The sequence below is a fragment of the Convolutriloba macropyga genome, chromosome 2, assembly GCF_964194025.1.
Source record: "Convolutriloba macropyga chromosome 2, txConMacr16.3, whole genome shotgun sequence".
Taxonomy (NCBI): domain Eukaryota; kingdom Metazoa; phylum Xenacoelomorpha; order Acoela; family Convolutidae; genus Convolutriloba; species Convolutriloba macropyga.
The window spans coordinates 62,878,699-62,902,615 of NC_134469.1; the positions used below are offsets into that span (position 1 = coordinate 62,878,699).

General features: G+C 36.9%; 2 protein-coding genes across 6 annotated transcripts in view; one reads left to right on the forward strand and one right to left on the reverse strand.

The window, feature by feature from the left end:
- LOC142334591 (uncharacterized) overlaps positions 1 to 23,917 on the reverse strand; it is an 88,804-nt gene that overhangs the window by 45,239 nt on the left and 19,648 nt on the right. For 3 of the 4 annotated variants that reach the window (XM_075382745.1, XM_075382743.1, XM_075382744.1), the window contains exons 4-8: positions 23,614 to 23,679; positions 17,082 to 17,150; positions 6,099 to 6,990; positions 1,521 to 1,748; positions 881 to 1,195 (exon numbers count right to left, since the gene is read on the reverse strand). In XM_075382745.1, the coding sequence (XP_075238860.1) occupies positions 881 to 1,195; positions 1,521 to 1,748; positions 6,099 to 6,990; positions 17,082 to 17,150; positions 23,614 to 23,679 (1,570 nt within the window). The remainder of the gene's footprint in view (positions 1 to 880; positions 1,196 to 1,520; positions 1,749 to 6,098; positions 6,991 to 17,081; positions 17,151 to 23,613; positions 23,680 to 23,917) is intronic. The other variant, XM_075382746.1, reaches the window with a different exon arrangement.
- On the forward strand, positions 17,923 to 23,770 carry LOC142334593 (innexin unc-9-like). 2 transcript variants are annotated; one of them, XM_075382751.1, is made up of 6 exons: positions 17,923 to 18,154; positions 18,957 to 19,386; positions 20,788 to 21,043; positions 21,720 to 22,073; positions 22,284 to 22,508; positions 22,862 to 23,770. In XM_075382751.1, exons 2-6 carry the CDS (start codon positions 19,269 to 19,271, stop codon positions 23,541 to 23,543), a joined length of 1,635 nt encoding a protein of 544 aa, XP_075238866.1. In that variant the 5' UTR covers positions 17,923 to 18,154; positions 18,957 to 19,268; the 3' UTR covers positions 23,544 to 23,770. The 2 variants fall into 2 exon arrangements, with proteins under 2 accessions (XP_075238866.1, XP_075238868.1); XM_075382753.1 differs by having other exon boundaries at positions 19,100 to 19,386.

The window sequence follows — 23,917 nt, forward strand, 5'->3', positions numbered from 1 at the left end:
TCAAAAAGATATCACGCAAAATGTTGAAAAAGCGGCAAAATGAGGTAAAGCGAAACATTTTTTTATTCGACGAAGTAAAAAAACATAGCAGGACAAGTCCTGACGTACAATTCAAAGAATTTTCATTGACTAAACAGAAAACTAGACATAGAACGGACTATGAATGGATTGGGAAAACCATTTAGAAAAAAATCCGATCCAAAAAATCGAAAAAACAGTAAAAATCAAAGTGAAATTGCCGCATGTGAACAAAAAACCACTAGCGAGAAAGCGAATTTTTGTTCAAACACCGTTTTCTCACTCTGCTTGAAAATTAGAGCAAAAAAATTTTACGCCGCAAAACCACTCGCTTTTTCGCTCCATTTCCGGTTTCAGCGTGATCAAAATCACTACTCCAATTTGACTTCAAAAATCATGAAAATGTGTGAACAGATCTTAAAAAAAAAGACAGCGCCCCAATACAATTCAAATTCTTTTAATTGTAAAAAAGACAGCGCCCCAATACAATTCAAATTCTTTGAATTGTAAAAAAAAATAGGAGCGCTATAATAGCCGGCTGAGAAGATGAGGGCGGCTATTAATATCGAATGAAAAGTCGGTAGTACCACAGTACCAAAAAAGTGCATCAAAAAAGACCAACCGGACTAACATAATTGCTACAAACTTCTTGTTTGAGAGCAACTAACAACAAAAATCTATTACGAAAACTAACAATGACTTGCGAACATAAACGCATAAATTAAGCTGAACTTTCCATTTGTAGCTGAACTAACAAATAATGAACATCAAAGAGGATAAAGGACATAATGCAACTAAAAGCAACAAAGGAAGCATGATTTACAAATAGACGCTCGGATGCCACTACTACCGCTATCTTGACCTGGGAGTGAAGAGCCTACTCCTCCTAGAGAGTGCTCACTCTCTTCGACAGAGAATACTGTGTCTAGCATATGAGAGAGTAAGTCCACGTGTTCCGAACTGCAATTAGAAGACTTCTCAATTTCACTGCCTGTTTTGGAAAATCTCAAATCTGAGTGGGCCAGCTTCGATTCATTAAACGAGTTCCTCACGTTAGGCGAGAGATCAACGCTTCCACTATGTGATTGAAGCTGCTGTCGTTTTAACTTGTGCACCATTAGAGTTTGAGTGTGGAGCGATCCTGAGCGCACTTTTATTCCATCGCGGCGCTTTAATGCTGCTTGTTGTTGCGAATATTCTGGTCAAGTCATGCAAATTTTAGTCAACAATATGTTTATACAATTTCCATAAAACTTCACAAAAAATTCTAAATGAGATCTCCAGTAGCTTTAAAGTCGAGAATCATGAACTTTAGATAGGTTAAAAGATCGTCCCTAAATTAAAACCAGCATTGTTTTGATGATGATGAATGACAATAAGATTCAATACCAGACCTATAAAATCATTTCACCAGGTTACAAGCATAGGGGTCACATCAAAACTTTATTGCTTTAATAGCTCATACTTAAACTGATCCCTCTTTCAATCAATTTCAACCTTACCATCAAATTCGGCAGCAGACATTCTGCTGTTGTGTTTGTCTCCGTCTGAGAAGAGTTGGAGACCCTGCTCTTTTCCCTCTCGGCTGCACCTAACACAGTTTGTGGCATTGCACTGGTTAGCAGCCAAGTTCAAGTATGGCTCACGAGACTCACTGTCATCCTCGTTATCATCGCCATTGGCACCATCAATTCTGCCCAGACTTTGGCCACTTATTTGATTGTAAACACCTACAATCACATAAGATACATGCTGTTGTTGTTGTAGCTGTCGCACAGCAGCAATTCGCGGGTAATTTTGGCGGGATATCGGCGCTTATTGCCGTTTTTAACTGGTTCCTTAGTTCCATTTGTATAATAATAGTAATATACAATATAGCCGGCAAATTGCCGGAAAATAGCCGCCGTTGACCTGCTTGCGCACATTGGGATTGAAAAAGAAAATTAAGAGATAGAAATTGACAGAATTTTTCTAAAAGTCAAATTGTTCTTGCTTCGTGTGTAAATTCTGCATATTCGTTAAGATTCTAAAATTACACTTAATTCAGCATCGAAATTGAAGGCTATTGGGCATAATACTAATGCCAGCTAGCAAAGGCTTTAAAGACTTTGATAAACTATTGCTTTCCGACTTAATGACTGGGCTTTACATGTTTATACCGTTTCTTTTGATTTTGCTCTTTTGACTTTGACTGTATTCACTGGATTACGTAATTCAATACCTGAAAGATTTCAAAATCCATTCAGTTGAAAGTGAAAGAAGTAAGTCAGAAGTCAAGCATACAAATCGTGACTTGTGTAAAACGAAAAACGTGATCAAAAGCAAAAGCGAATTAAAAATTAAGAAGAGCGCCTAAATAATAGCCGTTGAGAGGCTGACGGCGGCTATTCAAAATCAAGAAAAGACCAATAATAGCTTCAGCTATCGCTTTGCGGCTATTAAACTATAATAAGAAAAGTCCTGACACAATTCAAAGAACTTTCATTGGCTAACAAAAGACTAGATCTAGAAAGGACAATAAATGGATTGGTAAAACCACTTAGATAGAATCAAACACGCAGAAACCAAAGTCAAATTGCACCATGTGAACAAAAACAAATTGAAAAAGCGGAAAATGGAATGAAAAAAATCACGCCGCAATACCACTTTTTTTGTTTCGCTTCCTGTTTTGGCGTGACCAAAATCACCAGTTAACTTCTAAAATCATGAAAATTTTAAACAATAGCTGGCAGATTGCCAGGAAATAGCCGCAATAGCTACGTAGATCTGCAGTCTCAAAAAGAGAAATATAGCCGGCAGATTTCCGGAATAGCTGCGAAAGAATAGACCTGCGTGCCATATAATAGAGATAGAAACAGATACAGATCTAAATTGAAAAAAAAAATCGACGCCGCTCAAAAAAACATACACGGCAGATTGCCGGAAAATAGCCGCCGTTGATTCCAATAAGCATGATTGGGATTGAACGAATAGAAGATATTGAAAAAAAAAGACTTTTGTACAAAAGAATTTTTTAAGTCCGATTTATTTTGATGTCATTTCGTAGTTGAACATACATCTGTTTCTTAGAGAGAGGCTACAAGGGCTATTATCAATACCAATAAGCATAAGAGATGGTAACTAAGACTTATAGGAACGACGTTCAAATAGCGGGCATCTAAAATTGTGCTTTATGGGTTTATCCCGTTTCTATTTCTGACTTCAATTTTTTATACTGACTCTGTTCATTTTGAATTGCATTGCTGAGCAACTGATGTTCAAATTCACTTTTAGCAGAATGAGAGAAGAGAGAAACTAGCCTACAGAAGTCAAAAAGATTTCACGCAAAATTTCGAAAAAGCGGCAAAATGGTAAAGCGAAAAAAAGTTCGACGAAGTAAAAAAAATAAGAGTGCAATAACAGCCGACTGAGAAGATGAGGGCGGCTATTAACTAGGTAAAAAACATTCAGCGATAAATAAAGTTTGTTAAAATTCATTCCGCAGAAGCCTCTTATTAGGGACCTTTAATGCACAAATGAGTTCCTGTGACCTCAAACAAATTCAAACTAAACTTAAATTTTAAAGTGCAAAAGTCATTTTTATTGAGTGAGGTAAGTCACGTATGATCAAAATCTAGTCACGCAATTAACCTAAAAACATTTGCTAAAGCGATTGAGAAATGACGTCACGCGCGCAAATGCCGTTATTTAGAGGAAGAAGTCATTCAGAAAATTTGATTTTTTCAGCTTTGCTGCGTGAACAATTATAAAACGAAAAAAGAGCGTCAGACGACGAAACAACAAAACCAAGAGCACCGCAATATTCGCTCAGCTTACAGCTTCGCAGCTATAAAAATGACAGACCAAAAAAATTACTTTCAGTAAATGATGAGATGTTATTTTGACAAAGAATCTGTATAAAATATTGCTGCCTCTATTAGCTGCTCTCAAATAACCCTCATTTAGAGTGACACATTCCATTGACCTTCTTTCTTTGAATAGTCGATTTTAAGGAGATGAAGTCATTGTTTAGAGTGAGGTAAGTCACGCGTTTGACCAAAAACATACGCGAATGAAAACACTCGCTCCACTAAGAGAGAAAAATGACGTCACGCACACCATTCAGTTAAAATCTCATGAACGAATGAAAACAGATTCGAAGTGATTGACGTCATACGGTCGTTATAAAAACCTTATCAAAATAAAAAACACAAAGAATTCCGGAAATGATTTAAGGTCATATCCTCCGAAAAAACTAGCTGTTCAAAAAGCTAATATCTCTTGCATAAGGCATCAATACAGAGAAAACAACAGTCTTAAGTCAAAGAACAAAGCAAAATTTGGGCGAAACAATTAACATGTAAAATTAGGAAAGTTCAATTTATTTTCAATGTAGTACAGTATTACATACAAAGGAAAACCGTTGTTTCATGCAATGCAAACAAGTTTGCAATCACAAATTATCAGCCAACCCTTAATGTCCTCATACAGTCCCAATTTTGAAAAAAAAATGAGGAAAAATTGTTTTAAATTTTTCATTTTTTTGTCAAATTGCATAGAAAGAAACCACTCTGAAGCAAAACAAACTTGTATCCTTTAGAGTAAACAGAACCTACAGGAAGGAGACTTGAAATCAATTACAATCAAATTCAATAAAAACAATATAATGGGCCAAAAATTGCAAATAGACTCAAAATGAGAAAAAATAGCTGAGAAACCGTCAAATTAGTCAACAATAAGACAAAATAAAAATAATTCAAAGACCGCAATAAAACTCGCAGAAGGTAATTATCAGTTAAAAATTTTAAGCGGCATTTCAAACAAATTTTCAGTGCCTCACTCAAATGAAGTTAATTGCAAACAAAATAAAAATCATTACCTTGTAACGAATGATAAAAGCAGAGCTGACCAGAACTATAGGTTTCAGGAAAATTATAGACTGATACAAGCTAGAATGCGGAGAATAAGGGCAGAAAAAAACACACGAATAAAACAGAATAGTTTTTGATTTTTGAAAGTTCAATGAAGTAAAAAAAATTACAATTCCTTATTTAGCATAAAATTTTATGACTATCCTCCTGCATAGATAGAGCATGGAAACATAGATCTGAAACTAAAATTTGCAATAAAATTGTCAAAAATTTCCAAAATTGCACTTATGAAAAAGTTGTCGCAGAATTTCAAATACCGAAAGCAAAAATTCAACTATTATTAATAGAAAATGAGGATACCTGACAGTGTGCCAAAAGACTTGTTCCAATAATTTAATTCAAAAAACAAATAGAAAACTAAAAAAAACAGGAAAATTAGACAAAAAAACTGCCAAAATTGGGCAAGCATGTGTACAATTATATAAAACAAAAATACCTGGCCTTATAGAGAAGCATTTAATGAATGAACTATCGAAAGTAAATTGCCATATGCACCGATTTATAAAAATTTTGAAAAAAAATCCGCTTTAAGATCTAATAATGAAATTAATTTAAAAACAAAATGAATTTAAAAATTGGGAAATGTGCTCATTTAGAAATTAAAACACATTAGTAGACACTGAAAACACTGTAGTATCAGTTTCAGAGGCTCACAAACTAGTACAGCTTCTATTAAGAATTATTTCTACACAACAAACTAAATTATAAGCGAAAAAATAGGCCAAATGGACGAAAAAATGGTTATCTATATGCGGCAATCTGTCAAAAAATACTTTTCAAAGTCGAAAATTCATTCACTGATCGAATCGCAAGATCAAAAAATATCCCTCGCTCAGAAGCAATTAGTTCACACGGCAATTTTACTATTTGGCGTTTAGGTCGAAACGCCGTCTGAACGAATAGTACTTCCGGTAAAAAACCTTAAGAAAACCAATACTCCTCTTCGAGTCGTAAAAAACCAAGAGAAGGCCAATAATAGCCCCAGCTATCGCTGAGCGGCTTTTAATAAGATACATCGAACATTTTGATGCAAAATTCATAATCGGTCAGGAAACATTCAGCTCAGCAGAAAACCATAACAGGATAGAAAGACTAAAATAATTGAATAAGGGATATTCCTCCCTGTTATAATTCAACTATCTCTTCCCAGTAAAAAGAGTTTATCTTGACCTGCAAAAATCTTATTAGTTGTGGCCGCATCTTTTAACAAATTAGCCGGATCCCAGCCCAATGGCTGGGAATAGTGCTCCTGTTCATTGCCTGAGCCATTAGCATCTACTGACGGTGAGGCGCAGAAATGCTTCTCGCTCGAGAAGGGAGTTGTCATAATAGAACTAGATGTCATCGCTCCGCCTCCAGTAACCGCATCTGTTTGGCTTCTACTGCGTCTTATATGATCCAGGTCAATATTTTCAAAGTTATCGTCAAAATCTGAATCATTCAAATCGAATGTCGCTTCATCACTGTGGATTTCGTCGTAGCCATCAGTGAACCTTCCAGCGGTTCGTAGTCTAGGACTGGCCCCGTCTGAATTGTAACTACTCTCTCTATTCTGATAGTATTTCACTCTGTTCATGCGACGGCACGTGTGAACACCTGGAGTGTGGGGGTGCGAGTGGTGTTGTTGTGAAGTTGACTGGTAATCCCGCTGGAGAGCAGGCGAAGGAGGCGAGTAAGGAGGGGGCGCGAGGTTCAGTTTCGCTAACGGGTGATTTACAAGGGCTGAAACTGGAGCATTGTTGTAAAAGCCCGATGCCGAAGCATGTGACTGGTACTGTGTTCGTTTGAACAAAGGCTCGCATAGATGACTCAACTCTTGAGGTAGAGACCTCACAATTCCTATTTCCTGTGCAACATTCTCCACCAAATTGTTTGTTGCGTCCGGACCAGGGTAACACGTAGTGTTGCTCGGATTGTTAGGTGTAGGAGTGGCCAAATGCACTGGAATGACTGGAATCATTTTGGATACTTTGTGCTGACTGAGGCTGATCTTCTCAAGACCTTGAGCTAATCGAGCACCAGCATCACTAATCATCACCAGACTGTTTCGCACCAGGCTTGCCTAAAATATTTAAAACTTTGGCCTACAATTTCCAGTACTGTATAAAAGCCATGATATTCACAGCTCAATCAGCAACAATCTTATTATTGATAACGACGTGAAGGAAAACAAAATCCCTATCTGTGAAAATAGACACGGGAGATTTTGAACTGTAATTTTCCGTAAAACTCAGTGTTATGCTAAGATCTCAGCATTGTTGGTCTGGATCTTTCTTCATCCAACCATAGTAATTTATTTCCATTTCACATTTAAACAATGTCTTTTTTGAAAAATTTATTTTTCAAAACTTTCTTTTGGAAACTTATTTCACGAGTTACTACTTCTGACTTAAAAAGTTTTTCAGGAGAAATATTTTTTAAAATTGATCTTGAGTTGGCATGAGACTAAAAGCAAGCCGAAGTTACAAGAACCTTTGGCCTGTAACCAGTATCATGCCTACTAAATAGCACACGATTGAGGAGCACAGCAGAAAAAAAAATTGCAAAGAAAGTTTAAAAACATAGCTGGCAAATTGCCAGAAAATAGCCGCAATAGCTTCATAGATCTGTAGTCTCAAAAAAAGGTAAAAAAGACAGACCAAAAAAGAAACTTATTCCTTTCATTAAGGGCTGAGATGTTAAATTTTGATTAAAAATCTGTATAACTTACTGTTGTTTCTATTAGCTGCTCTCTAATAACCTTCATTTAGAGTGACATACGCCCATTTGACCTTATCTCTTTGAATTAAAGTTAATAAAGTCAATTTCAAAGTGAGGAAGTCATTTTTGAGAGTGAGGTATGTCAAGTGTGACCAAAAAATTAATCACGCGAATGAACAAAAAAAACATAGCAGGACAAGTCCTGACGTACAATTCAAAGAATTTTCATTGACTTAACAAACAACTAGACCTAGAACGGACAATGGGTGAATTGCGAAAACCATTTCTAAAAAAATCAGATAAAAAAAACAAAAAAAAAAACAGAAAATCAATGTCAAAATGCTGCTAGGGAGAACAAAAAACCACTAGTGAGATATGTAATTTTTATTCTAACAAAAAACTAGGTCCAGAATGAGCTGTGAATGGATTGGGAAAACCATTCAGAAAAAAATCCGATCCAAAAAATCGAAAAAAACAGTAAAAATCAGAGTGAAATTGCCGCATGTGAACAAAAAACCACTACCGAGAAACCGAACTTTTGTTCAAACACTGTTTTCTCACTCTACTTTACAATTAGAGCGAAAAAAATTCACGCCTAAAAACCACTCGCTTTTTCGCTCCATTTCCTGTTTCGGCGTGACCAAAATCACCACTCCAATTTGACTTCAAAAATCATGAAAATGTGTGAACAGATCTTAAAAAAAAAAAAAGACAGCGCCCCAATACAATTCAAATTCTTTGAATTGTAAAAACTCACTCCACTAAGAGCGAAAAATGACGTCACCCACGCAATTCAGTTGAAATTGCATGAACGAATCAACAAAAAGCAGATTTGAAGTGGTTGTGACGTCATATGGTCGTAACAAAAATCGTGACGACGAAATAAATAAAAAACCAAGAGAAGGCCAATAATAGCCTCAGCTATCGCTTCGCGGCTATTAACAAGTTTTACTGGAAAGGATGAAATATGGTTAACTGATAAAAACGATATGGTTAGGATTTTCCGTGGTTGGTTTTAGGGATGCAGACGCATAATGCTGAAGAATAACTGGTTGCTAACTGTTTGTTCAAAAGAAATTTTAATAGCACAGGCGTTAGATGAAGATATACCCTAAACCTAAATAACAAGGAGGCTCACTAATTTGCGTTGGCACATATGTTCCGACCCCACTCATGCACGTTATTGGCTGAATCACTATGGACAGCCGTGTAAAAAGAGGTGGTCAAGATCAAACTTCTGTAGTTCACTCTAATGAATTAAAACAAACGAAACGACATACATGAAACCAGCTCTAAGGCAATTTTGTCAAGCAATTAATTTCACCAAACAACAAAAAACTAGATTCACAAATCAACCTCTATCCCGATTTCAAACTAAATGCTAAACAATATTGTCTTTTACGTAACTATTACTATTACAAGCTTTCATTATTTTCAACTTGCGTGACCTCTATTTAATTTCGATTAAATTTCATCTTCTCGTTTCAGATTTATAACAGTGCGAAAGTAAAAAACAACAATCAACTAACGTCAAAGAATTGCTCTCGAACGAATAGTGGGACCTCGAATCTATTGCTTCAGTCGGTGGAGATGGCGAGCAACTAAATTCACTAATGGGGGCATCAAATGACGTCATTGGAGGTTATTATATACACAACTGTAATCAATAAAAAAAATTAAAAAATAACACCAATTTTGGCGCACCTTTCAATTGACTAGTAGCGAAGCGCCGCCACTTGCATTCAGCTGCTGACAAATTTGAATGACAGAGATAATTAGATCAGCAAAAAACAGGAAAATCAAGGCGTAAAAGTCTCTCGAAAAAGTCAGAACAGCCAGGCAAACAATGTACAAAACAAGACCAACACGTTCACAAAAATTGCTTCAAACATCGTTCGAGAGCAACTAATGACCTCTGTACTCTTGTAAAACTACATTGAGAATGTAGTATCAGATCAAACTTAAATAGAGTTCACCAACGCTACAGAATCACGAGGTAAGTCAAAAATGCGGTTAGCCAAGTTTTTCTTTATGGAACTTATCAAATGATCGCTCCGACAAAATGGTTATCAAATCAAGTAAACCCACATATGTGGAAAAAAAACTGAAAGAACTGCCAAAAAATTCAAAGTAAAATCCGCTACAATTTGTTGTTAATGAGATTAATTTACAACCCCAAAAACACAACAAAGAAACAAAAACAGAAAGACAAAACTTTCTATTAAGGTTTAGAAACCAAGTTTCAAACCCATTAGCAAAGGACACTCTTAGATCCCTTACTTCCGCTTCTTTAGAAAGCCAATTGGACCTAAGAAAAACCAACCTAAAAGATAAGGCAGTATAAAAAACAAATGTCAAATCTCAAAAACTATATATAAACTATCTGCTGGAAACAAAAATTAGAGTTACAAATTCTTTATTAGTTTCCAATGAAGACTCTAATTTATGAAAAAAGGCAGGACAACAAAACGGTCAGAACAAAATTCAAAATTCACGTTTATTTTAAAATTCGTATGGCAGTCACAAAACTATTAGCTATGAACTCAAACCATTAGTAAGTTCCATGACACTAAAGCAAGACAAGATAAAAGCCACAGAAAAATAACCATTATAGTCATAACTCGCAAATTCACTGAAATTTTACGAAAAATAGTTTCAAAGTAATCAATACCCAAAACTATTAACGAAACATTCTATAGGTACCTTTAGACCTCAATAGCCATCCCGAGAGACCATTATGAGACTATAACAACAAAACACAGCTGGGAGATTGATAGAAAATAGCAGCAAAAGCTTCGTAGATCTGCAGTCTCAAAAAGATAGTAAAGAAACAAACCAAAAAAAACTTCTTTTTCTTAAATGTTGAGATGTTATATTTTGGTCAAGAATCTGTTTAACTTATTGCTGCTTCTATTAGATCCCTTCAAATACCCTTAAATTAGAATGACACGCACTCACTTGACTTCACCTGTTTGAATTAAAGTACGGATCAATTTCAGAGCGAGGAGGTTATTTTTGAGTGAGGTAGGTCACGTGTGACAAAATATTCCCACGAATGAAAAACATAGCAGGACAAATCCGGAAAAACAATCCAGAGAACTGAAAGAGTAAGTTAGAACTACTGCATCTGACCAACGTATCAATTAACATCGGCAGCTAAAAAGGCAAACAGTCCCAAAATTGGAACAAAAAATTATTTGTTTAGGAACTAAACAAACTTATTGCTACAACTCTTGAAGCTTTTACCTTCAATGGCAAAATGCTTCCACTTGATAATACCCATTAACCCAAGCGCAAACCTTAAAAGGGGTTAATTGGCGACTAACGATGGAAAACCTGAAGATAGAAACATGAAAAACAGAAGATTGCAATTTTCTTTCAAAGTTACTAATTATTCCAAAATTATTATGTTCAAAGCCATTTCTGCTGCCTGCCTCTCAAATCTGTCTACTGCTTTATCAGCAAGAATTTTAAAAATTTAATTGGTCTATAAAGATCAATAAACTCAAGAAAATGGAATTTCAAAAAATTGAAAAATTCCATTTTTTTTAAAAAAATTATTGCAAAAACGATGATAATAATATCTTCAGAGATTTTCAGTCTTCACCAATTAACCAGTAACCCAAGTTTAAGCCTGTGAAAAATTTCACTAGCCCAAAAAGATCGATAAAGTCGAAATATGATAATTTTCAAACTCTGTCACAAAAAATTGCAATGCGTAATAATAAAAGTTGAATACCATTCCATTGAATCCCTAACCCAACAAATATGCATGTTGCTAAAATTCTAAAATTGCTGAAATTCATGCCATCAAAATGTCGAAAACCACGCCATTACTGCTAGAAAATATGCAGAAACCTACTATCAAGCCCTAGAGGAGGTTGGATGTCACGTGGGGCTGAAAAAACTCAAAACATGGCACAAATTTCAAATAATTTTAAAAATTGTAAAAATTAGTATAAATTTGCGTGCTATGTTTGGAGATCAAAAAATTGTCATAAAAAGTAATTAAGCCTCGGAAAAGACCTATATCAACTTTTACGAACCTTAATTGTAGACTGGACCAACAAAAAATTTAAAAAAGACGAAAAAACGCGAAAAAAATTGTAACGTTTTGGGGCTCCTTTTAGGGCGAGAAAATTGCAACATTTAGGGCGAAGAAATGCAACCTTTTAACCTTGAATTGCAATCTTCCCAGTAGCTTGACCACTCTAAGCACTTGAATGACTACAAAACGTGGCTAAGGGCCTCTAAACTTGGTGCCCGCTGAGATTTACCGGTTTATCCCGTTTTGAAAGCTCAAAGTCATGAAAAAAGGTGTGAAAGACAGAGCAGCACTACAATAAAATTCTTGGATTATAAAAAAACTCTCTCAACTAAGAGTGAAAAACGACGTCATGCACGCAATTCAGTTGAAATTGCATAAACGAATGAACAAAAAGCAGATTTGAAGTGTCATTTGGTGGTGACAAAAATCTTGACAACGAAATAAAAAACCAAGAGAGGGCCAATAATAGCCCCAGCTATCGCTTTGCGGCTATTAAACAACGAACAAAAAACAGGCAAAATGCAAAAATTTTAATGAAAACAGCGGCAAATTTTAAAAAAAATCGATTGACTACAGACGAGTTCAGACAAAACTATGCACCATAAGATTAAAACCAATAATTGTCTGGTTGTCACTTCAAGGCTACTAAAACACCTAAATGCGGAAAATAGTGACATAACTGCTCCAAAATTAACAAAAAATGCCCGAAAATGGTCTTAAATTTGAACAAAATCAGTATAATGTCAACTTCACAAAATCTTTAACCTTGAAAACGCCAAAACCTTGATAACCTTGATACGAAAAAAACGCCTTAATTCTATCTCTACACGCTTGACACGCTAGCTAGTGATACCACTCACAGCTCAACAATAAACATATCGGTCGGCCAAAATTTACCGAAGGAGCATGGACTGAGTGTAGCATATAGTTCTTCCAACTAAATGTAGGACCGGAACAAACAAAAAGAAACTATCTCCGAAGTTTGAGTTCAAAGCGTTTCTGCTTCAACTAATGAAACCAAAATTATTTCAAAAAAAAATCAGCGAAAAAGCTAACGAATGAACAGCTGAGTTTTTGAGATAAAAAATCTCGTTTCCTCAAAAGAGCAGTTTTCCAAACAACTTTCCCTGACAACTTGCCAACGCAAAAAAACGCGCATAATAACGGCGTGTCCTTCGTGCAACTTAATGGAACGCATGTGCTTGAAGTATACCAAAAAGTACACAATTAACAATAACCCTCAAATTCAAAACTCCCAGGAATGTTTCCCTATCTTCATGAAGATTCCTCTTCAACAATGAACAATGATGGCGCAAAAACACTTATTAGGTTGTTTGCCCATGTTAGTAAATGCAGAATTTGTGAGCTCGGCCAAAATCTAAGATCCAACCTCCAGAGTATGAATTTATGTCTCCTAAAGTTTTCTTGAATCGCACTCTTAGAGACAAGTAAACCAGGGTCTAAGAGAAACTTCAAGCCCTCCGGCTTTTACCTGTTTACATCGTTTTGAGGACAAAAAATCAACTAGCCATAAAAAAACGATCAGACGAAATGTCGCTAGTACAATAATTGCATTCAAAAGACCAACCGGACTTTTACAATTGCTAAAAACTTAGTTTGAGAGCAATTAAACATAACCGACTAACGTCGGGCGAAATGCTCTCAAACGACCGGTGAGCGGTTGGCTTCGTCAACAGCTAGCCACGGTTTAGTGACCTCAGGGCACTACATCTTTATCCCGTTTCTGAAGTCGAAAGTCAAATGGCTCAGACGAAAAATCGGCCGAGCAAAAATTGCATAAAAGACGAACAGGGTTAATAAATTTTCTACAAATTGCTTTTGAGAGCAACTAACAATGGTTTCCTAAAAAAAAGCCTGTTAGATCAGTTATGATAAAAAACATTTCAAGTATAACTCATCGATAATGAGAATCAGAGATGATGACATTACGCAAAAAAGATGATGACATTACGCAAGACATTAATATCTAAAGAACCATTTCATTGTCTCAAGAGACTATTCGGTATCCCTGTTTGAAGCCAGAAATAGTTTGACAGGCTCATAAAAATCCATACACTTGGAACATACAAATTTTCCAAAAATTTGAAAAGTTTAAACTTTATCCATAAATTACTAAAACTGGAGTCATAAAAAACGCTGATCACCATCCCTTTAACTCTAGAAACTATACAGCAGCTCATTATCAAACCTCGGAGGAGGTTCGAGGGCCTCTGTTGCCGGAAAAAATCAAAAACATGAAAAATTGCAATTATTTTAAAAAATCGCTTAAATTTGTGATATTAAAATCTTGAAGAACGTTCCATTACATCTATAAACTATGCAGTAAGAAATTATCGAACCCTAGAGGAAGTTCCGAGGCCCTTGAGGCTAGAGAATCCTATAAAATGACCAAAATTTTCAACTTCAAAAAAATGGAAGTTTTATAAAAAAAATTGCTATAACTTGTGATATTAAAAGATGAAAACTAATCCATGACCAACAAAAATTTTCCAGTAACTTATTATCAAACCCAAATGGAGGCTTTCTGACCTTTGAGGTTCAAAAAATTTGAATAATGAGTATAAATGTAAAAAAAATTGGAAAAAAAAATGGCTAAAAATATGAAAAATATGCTAAAATTCGTGATGTTAAAATCTTGCAAGACAATCCATTTAATCTAAAAATTATTCAGTAACCTATTTTCAAACCCTAGAGGAGGCTCCTTGGCTCTTGAGGTTGAAAAAGTCTAAAAAAAACTACAAAAAAATTCGAAAAAAACTTCAAAAAAAAGCAAGTTTTATCAAAAAAATTGCTAAAATTTGTGACATTAAAAAGTTGAAAAACTTTTCCATGGCCAACAAAAATTTGTCAGCAACTTACTATCAACCCCCCTCTTAGGATGTTTTCTGGCCCCTGGGTCTGGAAAGACCTGAATAAGGTAAAAAAATGTCACAAAATTTGAAAAAATTGAACGTTTTGTCGAAAAATTTGTGATGTTAAAGTGTTGAAAACATTCCATTACCACTCTTACAATGCAGTAACCTACTATCAAACCCTAGAGGAGGTTCTTTGACACCTAGCACCTTGAAAATCAAAAAATTACAAAAATTTTCAAAAAGCTTGAAAAAATTGCAAAAAAAGTATATTTTGCGCTTTTAGCAAGCGGTTGTTCGTCAGTAGCTAGCCACGGAGGGGGAGGGGGTGCACCTGGGGCAGATTGGGGGGGAACCCTGGGGTGGGGGACAACAGCGCGGTGGGGGGGGGCAATAGGGAGGGGGGTTAACAGTGGGGGTGTCTTCAACCTCTAAGAACCGCCCTTCACACCATAAGTATCAGTTTAAGTCTCCAAAACAGTTTGAGCTGAAAGGCTCTAAGAGCACTTACTGCCCGCTGGGCGCTACCTCTTTATTCCGTTTTTGAGGACGAAAAGTCAAAAGCGTCAGACAAAAAATCGGTCAAGCGAAAAATCGCATAAAAAAAGACCGACAGGACCAATATAATTGCTACAAACTTCGTTTGAGAGCAATTAACAATTCAACAACAAAAGATTAGATAGGGTTAAAAGACTAACACATTTTTTTAAATGGACCCTGCTTAAATAAGATCTTTCTTTTATTGCTTACCATGGATAATATAACTTTCGAATTTGTAACGTGACCACTGCTTTTTAGCTTAATCTCAATATCTCGACATTTACTCATCACTGATGAAGTAAATATGTATTTCCAGAATTCAAAGCAGACTTTATCTTTTTTCTGGGCTTGTTACAAATACAATTGATAGTTTTCTCTGGCTTTTACAGTCAGATAAATTTGCCCCAGAAAAATTTCCTCATGACTCATCTTCAAAAAACTGCAGTCACCACTTTCCGCACACCCTACAAGAGGAGTCAACAGCAATTACATTTTTCATAAATCAAAGTCAAAATTGATGCCATAAATGTGGATCGAAAGTAGACCAAGGATAGAGACCTGCGCAACATCGCGAATTTTCAGCTGGGTCATTTGTGTGACTGACTCTCAATGTACTAGTATCAATTAAGAAAGCAACTTCAACTTAAAAGCCTTCGCCGAAACCTCTCCTTCAAGCATTAAAATAGCTCAAATTGGTTTATGGCACCGAATGCTTTTATCAAACCAAAAAAAGCTGAACATGGCCGTTTTTCATCTATAATAGATTACCTGAAGCACTTAATGCGTTTGCTTAATGAAAGCAAAATTTAATTCTCAATCAAAGGGAATTAAATTTTGCTTTCATTAGAAATTTTTAGCAAGATTTTCTCAGATTGCTTTTTGAAAGGGGGTAAAAAGGGGACATCAAATTTGTCGAAAAAAAACTTTGGCGCCGATCTCTGTCTACATGTTCGATTTCATATCTAAATCGTTCTTAAGAGCCAACAAGAATGTTAGGATTCATTATAAAGAAGCAATGTGGACCTCAAACTGGTACCTGCCTATGTCCCAGACAGAACGGAACAGCGGTAATCAAAAGTCCAATCAAAGAGCTAGGTTCTGTCCAACTATCAAACTGGGGATGGGAGCGATCTGGTCTAACAAGAAGCGGGAGATTGATTTTATCCTGTTTGATGCCATCCACCTTCATCAAGTCATGATAACCGTTTCCAAACAGAATTTTAATTTGTAACAGTGGATCAACTTATTTCCTTCACCTCTCATTTCCATCGATTATGAAGAAAACCGGACCCACGTTAAATTAAATACTTTAGTCTTTGCTACCTACTTTGAAATGACTAGCCATTTTAGCAGTGAATTTTTAAATGACGAAAAGATGAACTCTTTCCACTAGCCACTGACGCCTTTCGGATGTTAAATGTCAGGGTTAAATTGCCAATTAGTAACTTAAGTCACGTTTTTTTACCAACTACTGTGGCTAAAATTTGCGTTGTTTATTGAATGGTGGTAATGCAAACGTGACACGTCATTCACCATGAAATTACTCGCCGCGATCAAAGTTGCTCAAATTTGGGCTCGATATTAAACAATTCTAAGAAAAAGGTGAGAAACAAGGAAGTTACTTTGAAATTTTACAGCCCTGATATCAGCAGCACCTTAAGATTTTTCTGCCTTGTTCTGATTAGAGATAAGTGGTTGGTGCAGTCGGCAAGTCATGGTGGGGAGTAAAGAGAGAGAGAGAGGAGCACAGTGAAACTGGCACTTTAATCAATTCTATCCCACTTTCAACCCCTGCGTATCAAATTAGCTCCGCTCCATAAACACAATTCTTAACAATCTCACTTACATGAAGACGCCATGCCATCACCGCCACCAAAAGATTTAACGCTACTGTTTATCATTATTTTTCACTCCATTTCGAGCATTACACAACACGATAACTTTGGATTAGTTTCCAGTTATTACTACGATTCGTGATCAAAGTTAGCTTACCTTTAGCACCTCTAAACGAAGAACCGCCGCATCCAGCTGTTCTTTCTTCTCCTCTTCGTAACTTCTCGCCTGAAACGAAACGTTTTGTGACATACAACGCATTAGCTTTTATCAATATTTTCTGACCTCCGTCATCATTCAGCGCATTAATTTGTTAGCTTCAAATTATGATCACTGCGTCAGTTAGGCAACAAAATTCTCCTTTGATTAATCAGTTTAAACTGAGTGTACAGTTAAATCGAAAGAGCTATTATTCATGGTTCAGTGACTTTGTGCCATAAAAGAGCCGGGATAGGAAAGAAGAAACGAAAACATTTGGGGTGGGGGCTGAAAAGTAGGTTAATGGGAAGGTACTGATGGTGGTAATGCTGCGACAATGGTGTAGAAAGAGTGAATGAGTGTTAGTGAGTTAAGCTGAAGTAGAAGAGGAAGCAGGCTATGAATACAGAAACATTTTGTTGGTAGTTGTGGCACATAATGGCTAGAAAAGTTAATGAAGCGTAATTTAAGAGACTAAAATAAATAAGCAACACGGCTCTCAAAGTCTACCCCCTCCCCTCCCTTTCCTATTTTACTATCCCTCACACAACAGCACACTATGCAAATAAGATGCCAGTTGGCCCTTAACTTAACTTACTTGCTCAACTTAACTTGACTATCTCTTTTCCTGTTGCTTCGCGCGCCCGTTGCCTTCTTCCTTCCTAGTTACCCAAAGCAGCAGTAGTAACCACCTACTCTAGATAGTCACAGATAGCTTCATCACCGCCTTGCTCACTAGCGCCACCCTACCTACCGACAACTTCTCCGTACCCCCCCCCCCCCCCATTATACCTTACCCGAGTTGTTGGTGCAGTTTGCAGTGGCACCCCATCTATGTTGTCGTTTTATCTACCTATTATAACTCCCTGTACCTTTTCCACCACTTTGCACAGCTAAGAGGGAAAGCACAAACGCACACCAGCCTCATTTGAATTTCGACCCAACTTTGTAAATTGGGACTCAAATCGCACAACAGGGAAAAAAGGAAAAGTTCCTAGAAACAACAAAGGCAACAGGAATAGAAGGGCGCTTACGTAAATACTCAGTGTATAATTAACCACTACTAGTCAAGTTGACATTAGCTTAGCTAATCCATTCATTAACTACATTACTTCTATTGCTGCTCTCTTAATTCCACCTCATCTTTTCATCATCGCCATTTCCAGGAGCAGTTTTCCAACTTGAGAAAAATATCATATTTTCATTCTTCAAAGCCCATCAATAAAATAAACAAAATTCCCCAAAGGCCTAAACAACAACACACTACTCTCCGTTTACTTTCGCACCTTGACCATCTAAAATTTTTCATTTTTTTTCTCATTTTTTCATTCCGCAAATTTTCATCACTTTTGATTAATAAAACTCCCAGAAAAAACGACTGGAAGACACCAAGGGAAGGTTTTTACATGCACAACTTTCCCCGGTATTTCCGTTTCTTTTGTGGATCACACCAGCCAATATTGGATTATAATAAATGACCAAAGAATTCATTTTCACCCTGCCTTCCTCCTAGTATATGAAGGTAGTTCACGCTTCGTACTTTTTAATATCAATATTTGCACAGATAGATAAACAACATATGCCAGTGAAAAATGAACAGATATGCAAAACGAAATAACACACGTAGACTTCCCTGAAGAAACTTTGTGATAAAAACGTGTTAAAATTCAATTTACACTTCCTCCCATGTTAGTACGTCGCTTAGCCCCCGAAATCATTACCACGTTTTTTTCTTAACCAGCACCGTCGAGCGACACGATTTTAATAACTAAACTACATTGCAGTGTGTGTAGGGTAACGGCACTCAAACAAATACCAGCTAATAAATTTTTACAGGGCGGATTTGTGTCAAGAGGCTAATTGCAAATACGCCATTGAAAAAACAGCTCTAAACAACAACAAAACAAGTAATACAGTAAAGAAAGCTTTATATCGTCACAGTTTTTTTCACCGGAATATTTGGTTTCTATTCTATACAGAATTGCGCAACCTTCAAGCATGTATTGAATTCCAAATTATCACAAAGTCATTACATTTTTACTAAAATCATGCAACAGAAATGGCTCGCACTGCTTTCTAATTGAGATCTGAATCTCCAAGTATTGCCCCGAATGTAACAGTTTCATACACGGAATACGAGAGACAGCCATGATAACGGAGATCATTCACAGTTTGGGCAATGTGAACCGTGGCCTGGACAGCGACTTTTCAGACAGGCTCAACTTCAGATACACTAACGCTCTTCTCATCGGACTAGGAATACTCGGTAATTTTATTCAATCCATGTTTCACTATATTAGCAACAATTTTGGACACCTGTTTCAGCTGAAACTGATTTGACCCTAGTTTAACACATCGAAAGCTCCTATTTTACAATATTTTGCTTTCATTTAGTTTTTTTTTTAACCTACTGATAACTTTACTTTACATGATTAGTATTGCTTAAACATAACCGTCTAAAAGTCGGAAGAATTGCTCTCGAACGACTAGTGGGAGCTCTAATCAATTGCAGCCTGCTTCAGTCGGGGGGGGGGGGGGGAGGAAGCCGAAATGGGACTACGAAGTTCAACAGTGGGCTTCAAATAAACACATTAGATGTTAATAAATACCACTATTAAGATTTAAAGTGAAAATGGCACCAGTTTCGGCGCACTTTTCATTTGACGTTGCGTACTAAATTGCCGCCAATTGAGTTCAGCTGCTTGAAATTGTGATTGAGAGGAAATTTTAGATCACGCAAAACACAAAAAGTCAAGGGCGTAAAAGTCACTCGAAAAGTCAAAACGGTCAAGCGAAAATTTTGCAGAAAAAACATAGCCGGTAGAATAGGGGGGGGGGGGGGGGTAGGTGGGGTGGGTGGGTAGATAGGTTGGGGAGGTGGGTAGTGCTGGGGTAGTTAGGTGAAGGGGGTAGATAGCCGGTGGGGGGAGGGGGGTTTGTGCGGTGTAGTTTAGATAATTAGGGGTGACTTATATAGGAACAAAAAAATCTCAAAATGACCTCTTCACCTTGAACATTACCAGCAGTTCCTAATTACTATACATTACAAAAGGAGCTACTGTTACGTTTAAAAAAATGGATCAATTCTGTTTTGCCAAGCCCCAAACCCCCCCCCCTTCCCCCAGCTTAATGGGCTCATAATTTTTACGGCCCCCAGGCGCACGTGCTATTTTTTTACATAGTAATGTGCAATATAACAACATATAATTTGTAACTGGGGGTAAAAACACTGGGGGGATCTATCCGAAACAGAATAGATCCAAAAAATACATTATTTCTCGAAAACTAGCATGAGTTTGGGAATTGGTATGAACTCATATTGTTTGCAGTTTTTCTATTCGAGTGCTTTTTAATGAAAGCAATTAAATTTGAATTTTTGAGAACTGTAACACGCAAAAATCAGCAACAGATCGAGAGACAGATTTCTTGTAGATTTTCTTAAAAATAGAGCTAACAGCCACCAGCTGGTAAAAGCCCAACACAACATAATTGCCAAATTATTACTATTGAGTTGTAAAAAGTAACACACAAGACTGCGGTTCAGGAGATAGTTAGTTCGAGACCGCTTAGCTCTAAATATTCGTAATAATTGCTGTTGGCGGTACAGTGGTGCGTTGCTAAAGAGCAAAAACCTGTTCGGATGATTTACACAAATTTTATCTTTTAGTGACCACTCGTCAATTTGTGGGAGAAGCGATAATTTGCTGGTCGCCTCAGCAGTTCACTGGACAATGGATCACATACGCGGACAACTACTGTTGGATCTCAAATACCCGATTCTTCTACGACAACAACATGCAGACACACACTCCCAGTGTGGGTGGACATATGGTGGAGTACTACCAATGGACACCCCTCATCCTATTCCTCATGTCTCTTCTATTCACCATGCCACACCTGCTCTGGAAATCTGTATACGACAAGTTAGCTGCTATACTTAATAATTATCACATTTTTCAGTTGATTGTGTATAAATTAGACTTCTGTTTTTCATGTATCGCTTTATTAATGGATTGAAAAAAGGCCTCTAGACCGATGAGAAACCGATCATAACGAGTATTGAAATGCAGCAGCCTAATTTGCTTAATTTTCAAGCCAATAAGATTTGAGTCCAGTTTCATTCCGTTTTGATCGTTTATAGACTAGCTGAGTTCTTACTGACCGTTTTACTCGTATTGGTTCATTATTGCACAAAAATTACATGAATCTGTCGACTAACAAATAATCATGCAAAAGGAACGCATACACGATTTTTCCAAAATGCATCGTAGACAAAGAGCAAATTCATTTTTAGCGAACTGTTTATGCTGATTGCCAATGAAGAACCCCAGCACCGATTTCAAGTAATTGTCCTTTTGTATTGTTCTAGAAATTTTACTCAGAACCAAAAACAAGTTTACACGTCAAACAGGTTTTAAAAATGACAGAAAGCTCATCAATGTTCAACTTAACATCACAGTGAGCTGTATATTCAATTTCTACATTTCCGTATTGCATTCACGTTGTTCGCATTTGGCTCAAAAGATTCAATTAACTACAAACACAATTCAAGCTAGGTCATTCAGCATTTAAAGAACTTTTGCACTGTTCGCATTTCAGCGCGGGTTTCAATTTCGAGGAGATAACGGTGATGGCTACTTCGTTTGAGACGATGGTTGACTCAGAACAGTGGCAGAGTGTGATATCCAAGATCACCAGACACATAGACAGGTACCTGGAGTTGCAGAAACAGCCGGAACCTTCATTCTGTGGTAAAGTGAGAGCATTCCTTACTGGCAAGTGTGTGGTCGACGTGAGCAGACACAATGGCAACTACTTGACCATTATGTATCCCATGGTCAAATGTTGCTTTCTACTCAACATTCTGTTCCAGTACTACTGCCTAACATGTTGGATAGGACAGAGCTACTCTTTCTACGGATTGACGGTCATTACTGATGTTTTCTACAAAGGGTTAGCAATTTTTTACACTACTTTTAATTGCTGAAAATTGAAACTGGCAGATTTGATGACCACCATTTGAGTTGAGTGTTTTGAGTTTATCTCAACTGCAAGGCTTTAGATTTTCACTAGTATATTCTTTACTTAAAATATCCTAGCGTACTTCAACATCGGTTAAATAAATTTTGATGAAATTTAATTTCTCCTTGCTCCCTACTTCAGAATGCGCTTTGGCGACGTAATTTATTTGTTCCCTCGGGTGACTTGGTGTACAGTGAGAGGCCGTGCGATAGAGGAGGTTCACGGTTATCACATGCACTGTGTACTACCCATCAACATCTTCAACGAGTACGTGTTCCTCTTCATCTGGTATTGGCTACTCCTACTCTTCATCGTCTCCTCAGTCAGTATTATCAGATGGTTCGCCAACTGCACAACCGTAGGAGGGTAAGTAATCAACTCACTTACTATCAAACTCCTGCACTGTGCACACAAGAGCCCTTATTACCGCATGACAGCAATCCAGTGGTACCTTATGTTCTAGCTCCATTAAGCTTCGCGGGGGGGGGGGGGGGGGGGGAGAGACCTGAACTTCATCGATGAAGCGCAAAAGCATAAAATAGTCTGAGAATAATTACAACTTTTGAAAGTTTTCAACACCTCTAATTTTTAATTTGTAAATAATGAACAGAACATCAACTTAACTATTTGGACGGCATCACAACTACTATATAGCATTTAATTAATTTAAAACAGAGGTTATATTTACAGAAATATGTCAAATTTAGTTCGCATTTCAGGCATGATTACATTCGGAAGCACCTTAAATTTTGTGGTCGGTTGAACTCAACAGCTGAGAAGAAACTGATGAAACGATTCTTACGCGGATATTTGAAATCAGATGGGATATTCATTATTAAAATGCTATCCAAAAACACTACAAGCCTTTTTATTTCTGACCTTACCCAGAATCTATTTGACTTCTACATTGAGAAATCAAAAGGCATCAATATGGGTTCTCACGATGACAATGCAAAACAGTCTACTCCTGCTGCAAGTGCGCCTCATGGATACCTCTCAGATTCCAGTCAACCTCAAAAATGTGGCGACTGTTTTGCTCTAACTCCAATCGACCGTGAAACTCCCCCAGCTCTGCCCCCCAAAATTATGACTATGAAACCTATTCGAGATATTCCCTCCCCCAGAAACTACATTCCGGTACCATCCCCTCCACCTCACCCGGACAGCATAGGGTTCCAAAAAGACATCGGCTGTTCCGGATTAACCCTCGGTCGTGACTCAGAGCAAGGAACTATGATGCTTCAGAGACGTATAACGTCATCACAAGAACTAACAATTAGCGAGCAGGTCAAGCCACCGGGAACTAACTTCACTGCCCGCGAGCGATCAACTGATGATTCTATGATGAACATAATGCCTCCCAATTACTCAATGTCTGCTTCTTGTGCTAAGGGACCTTAGAAACATTAATGGTACACCAATACAAGCTTTAAAATGAATGAATGTTGATTACGATGTATTTGAAACTTACAATTTGCAGTTCGCTCCTCAAATTCTTCAGCTTCGTACTGTCGCGCTTCTTTGCATGCTGATCTACCTAATTAAAAACAAATCAGATCGTATTTTTAAAACACTATTAGTTCAAATTTGGAGATGGTGCCACCTTTTTATATTCTTCTTTCAACTTCCTCGTTTCTCCTTAGATTTGGAACAAAACAAAACATCAATTTATCCTTACTCATGCTCCCCAGAAAATCAAAAAACACGTAAATCTAGGTTAAGGAGCACTAAATTATTTTCGTTTTGAAAACTTCTACCAAAACAAAAATCAACGA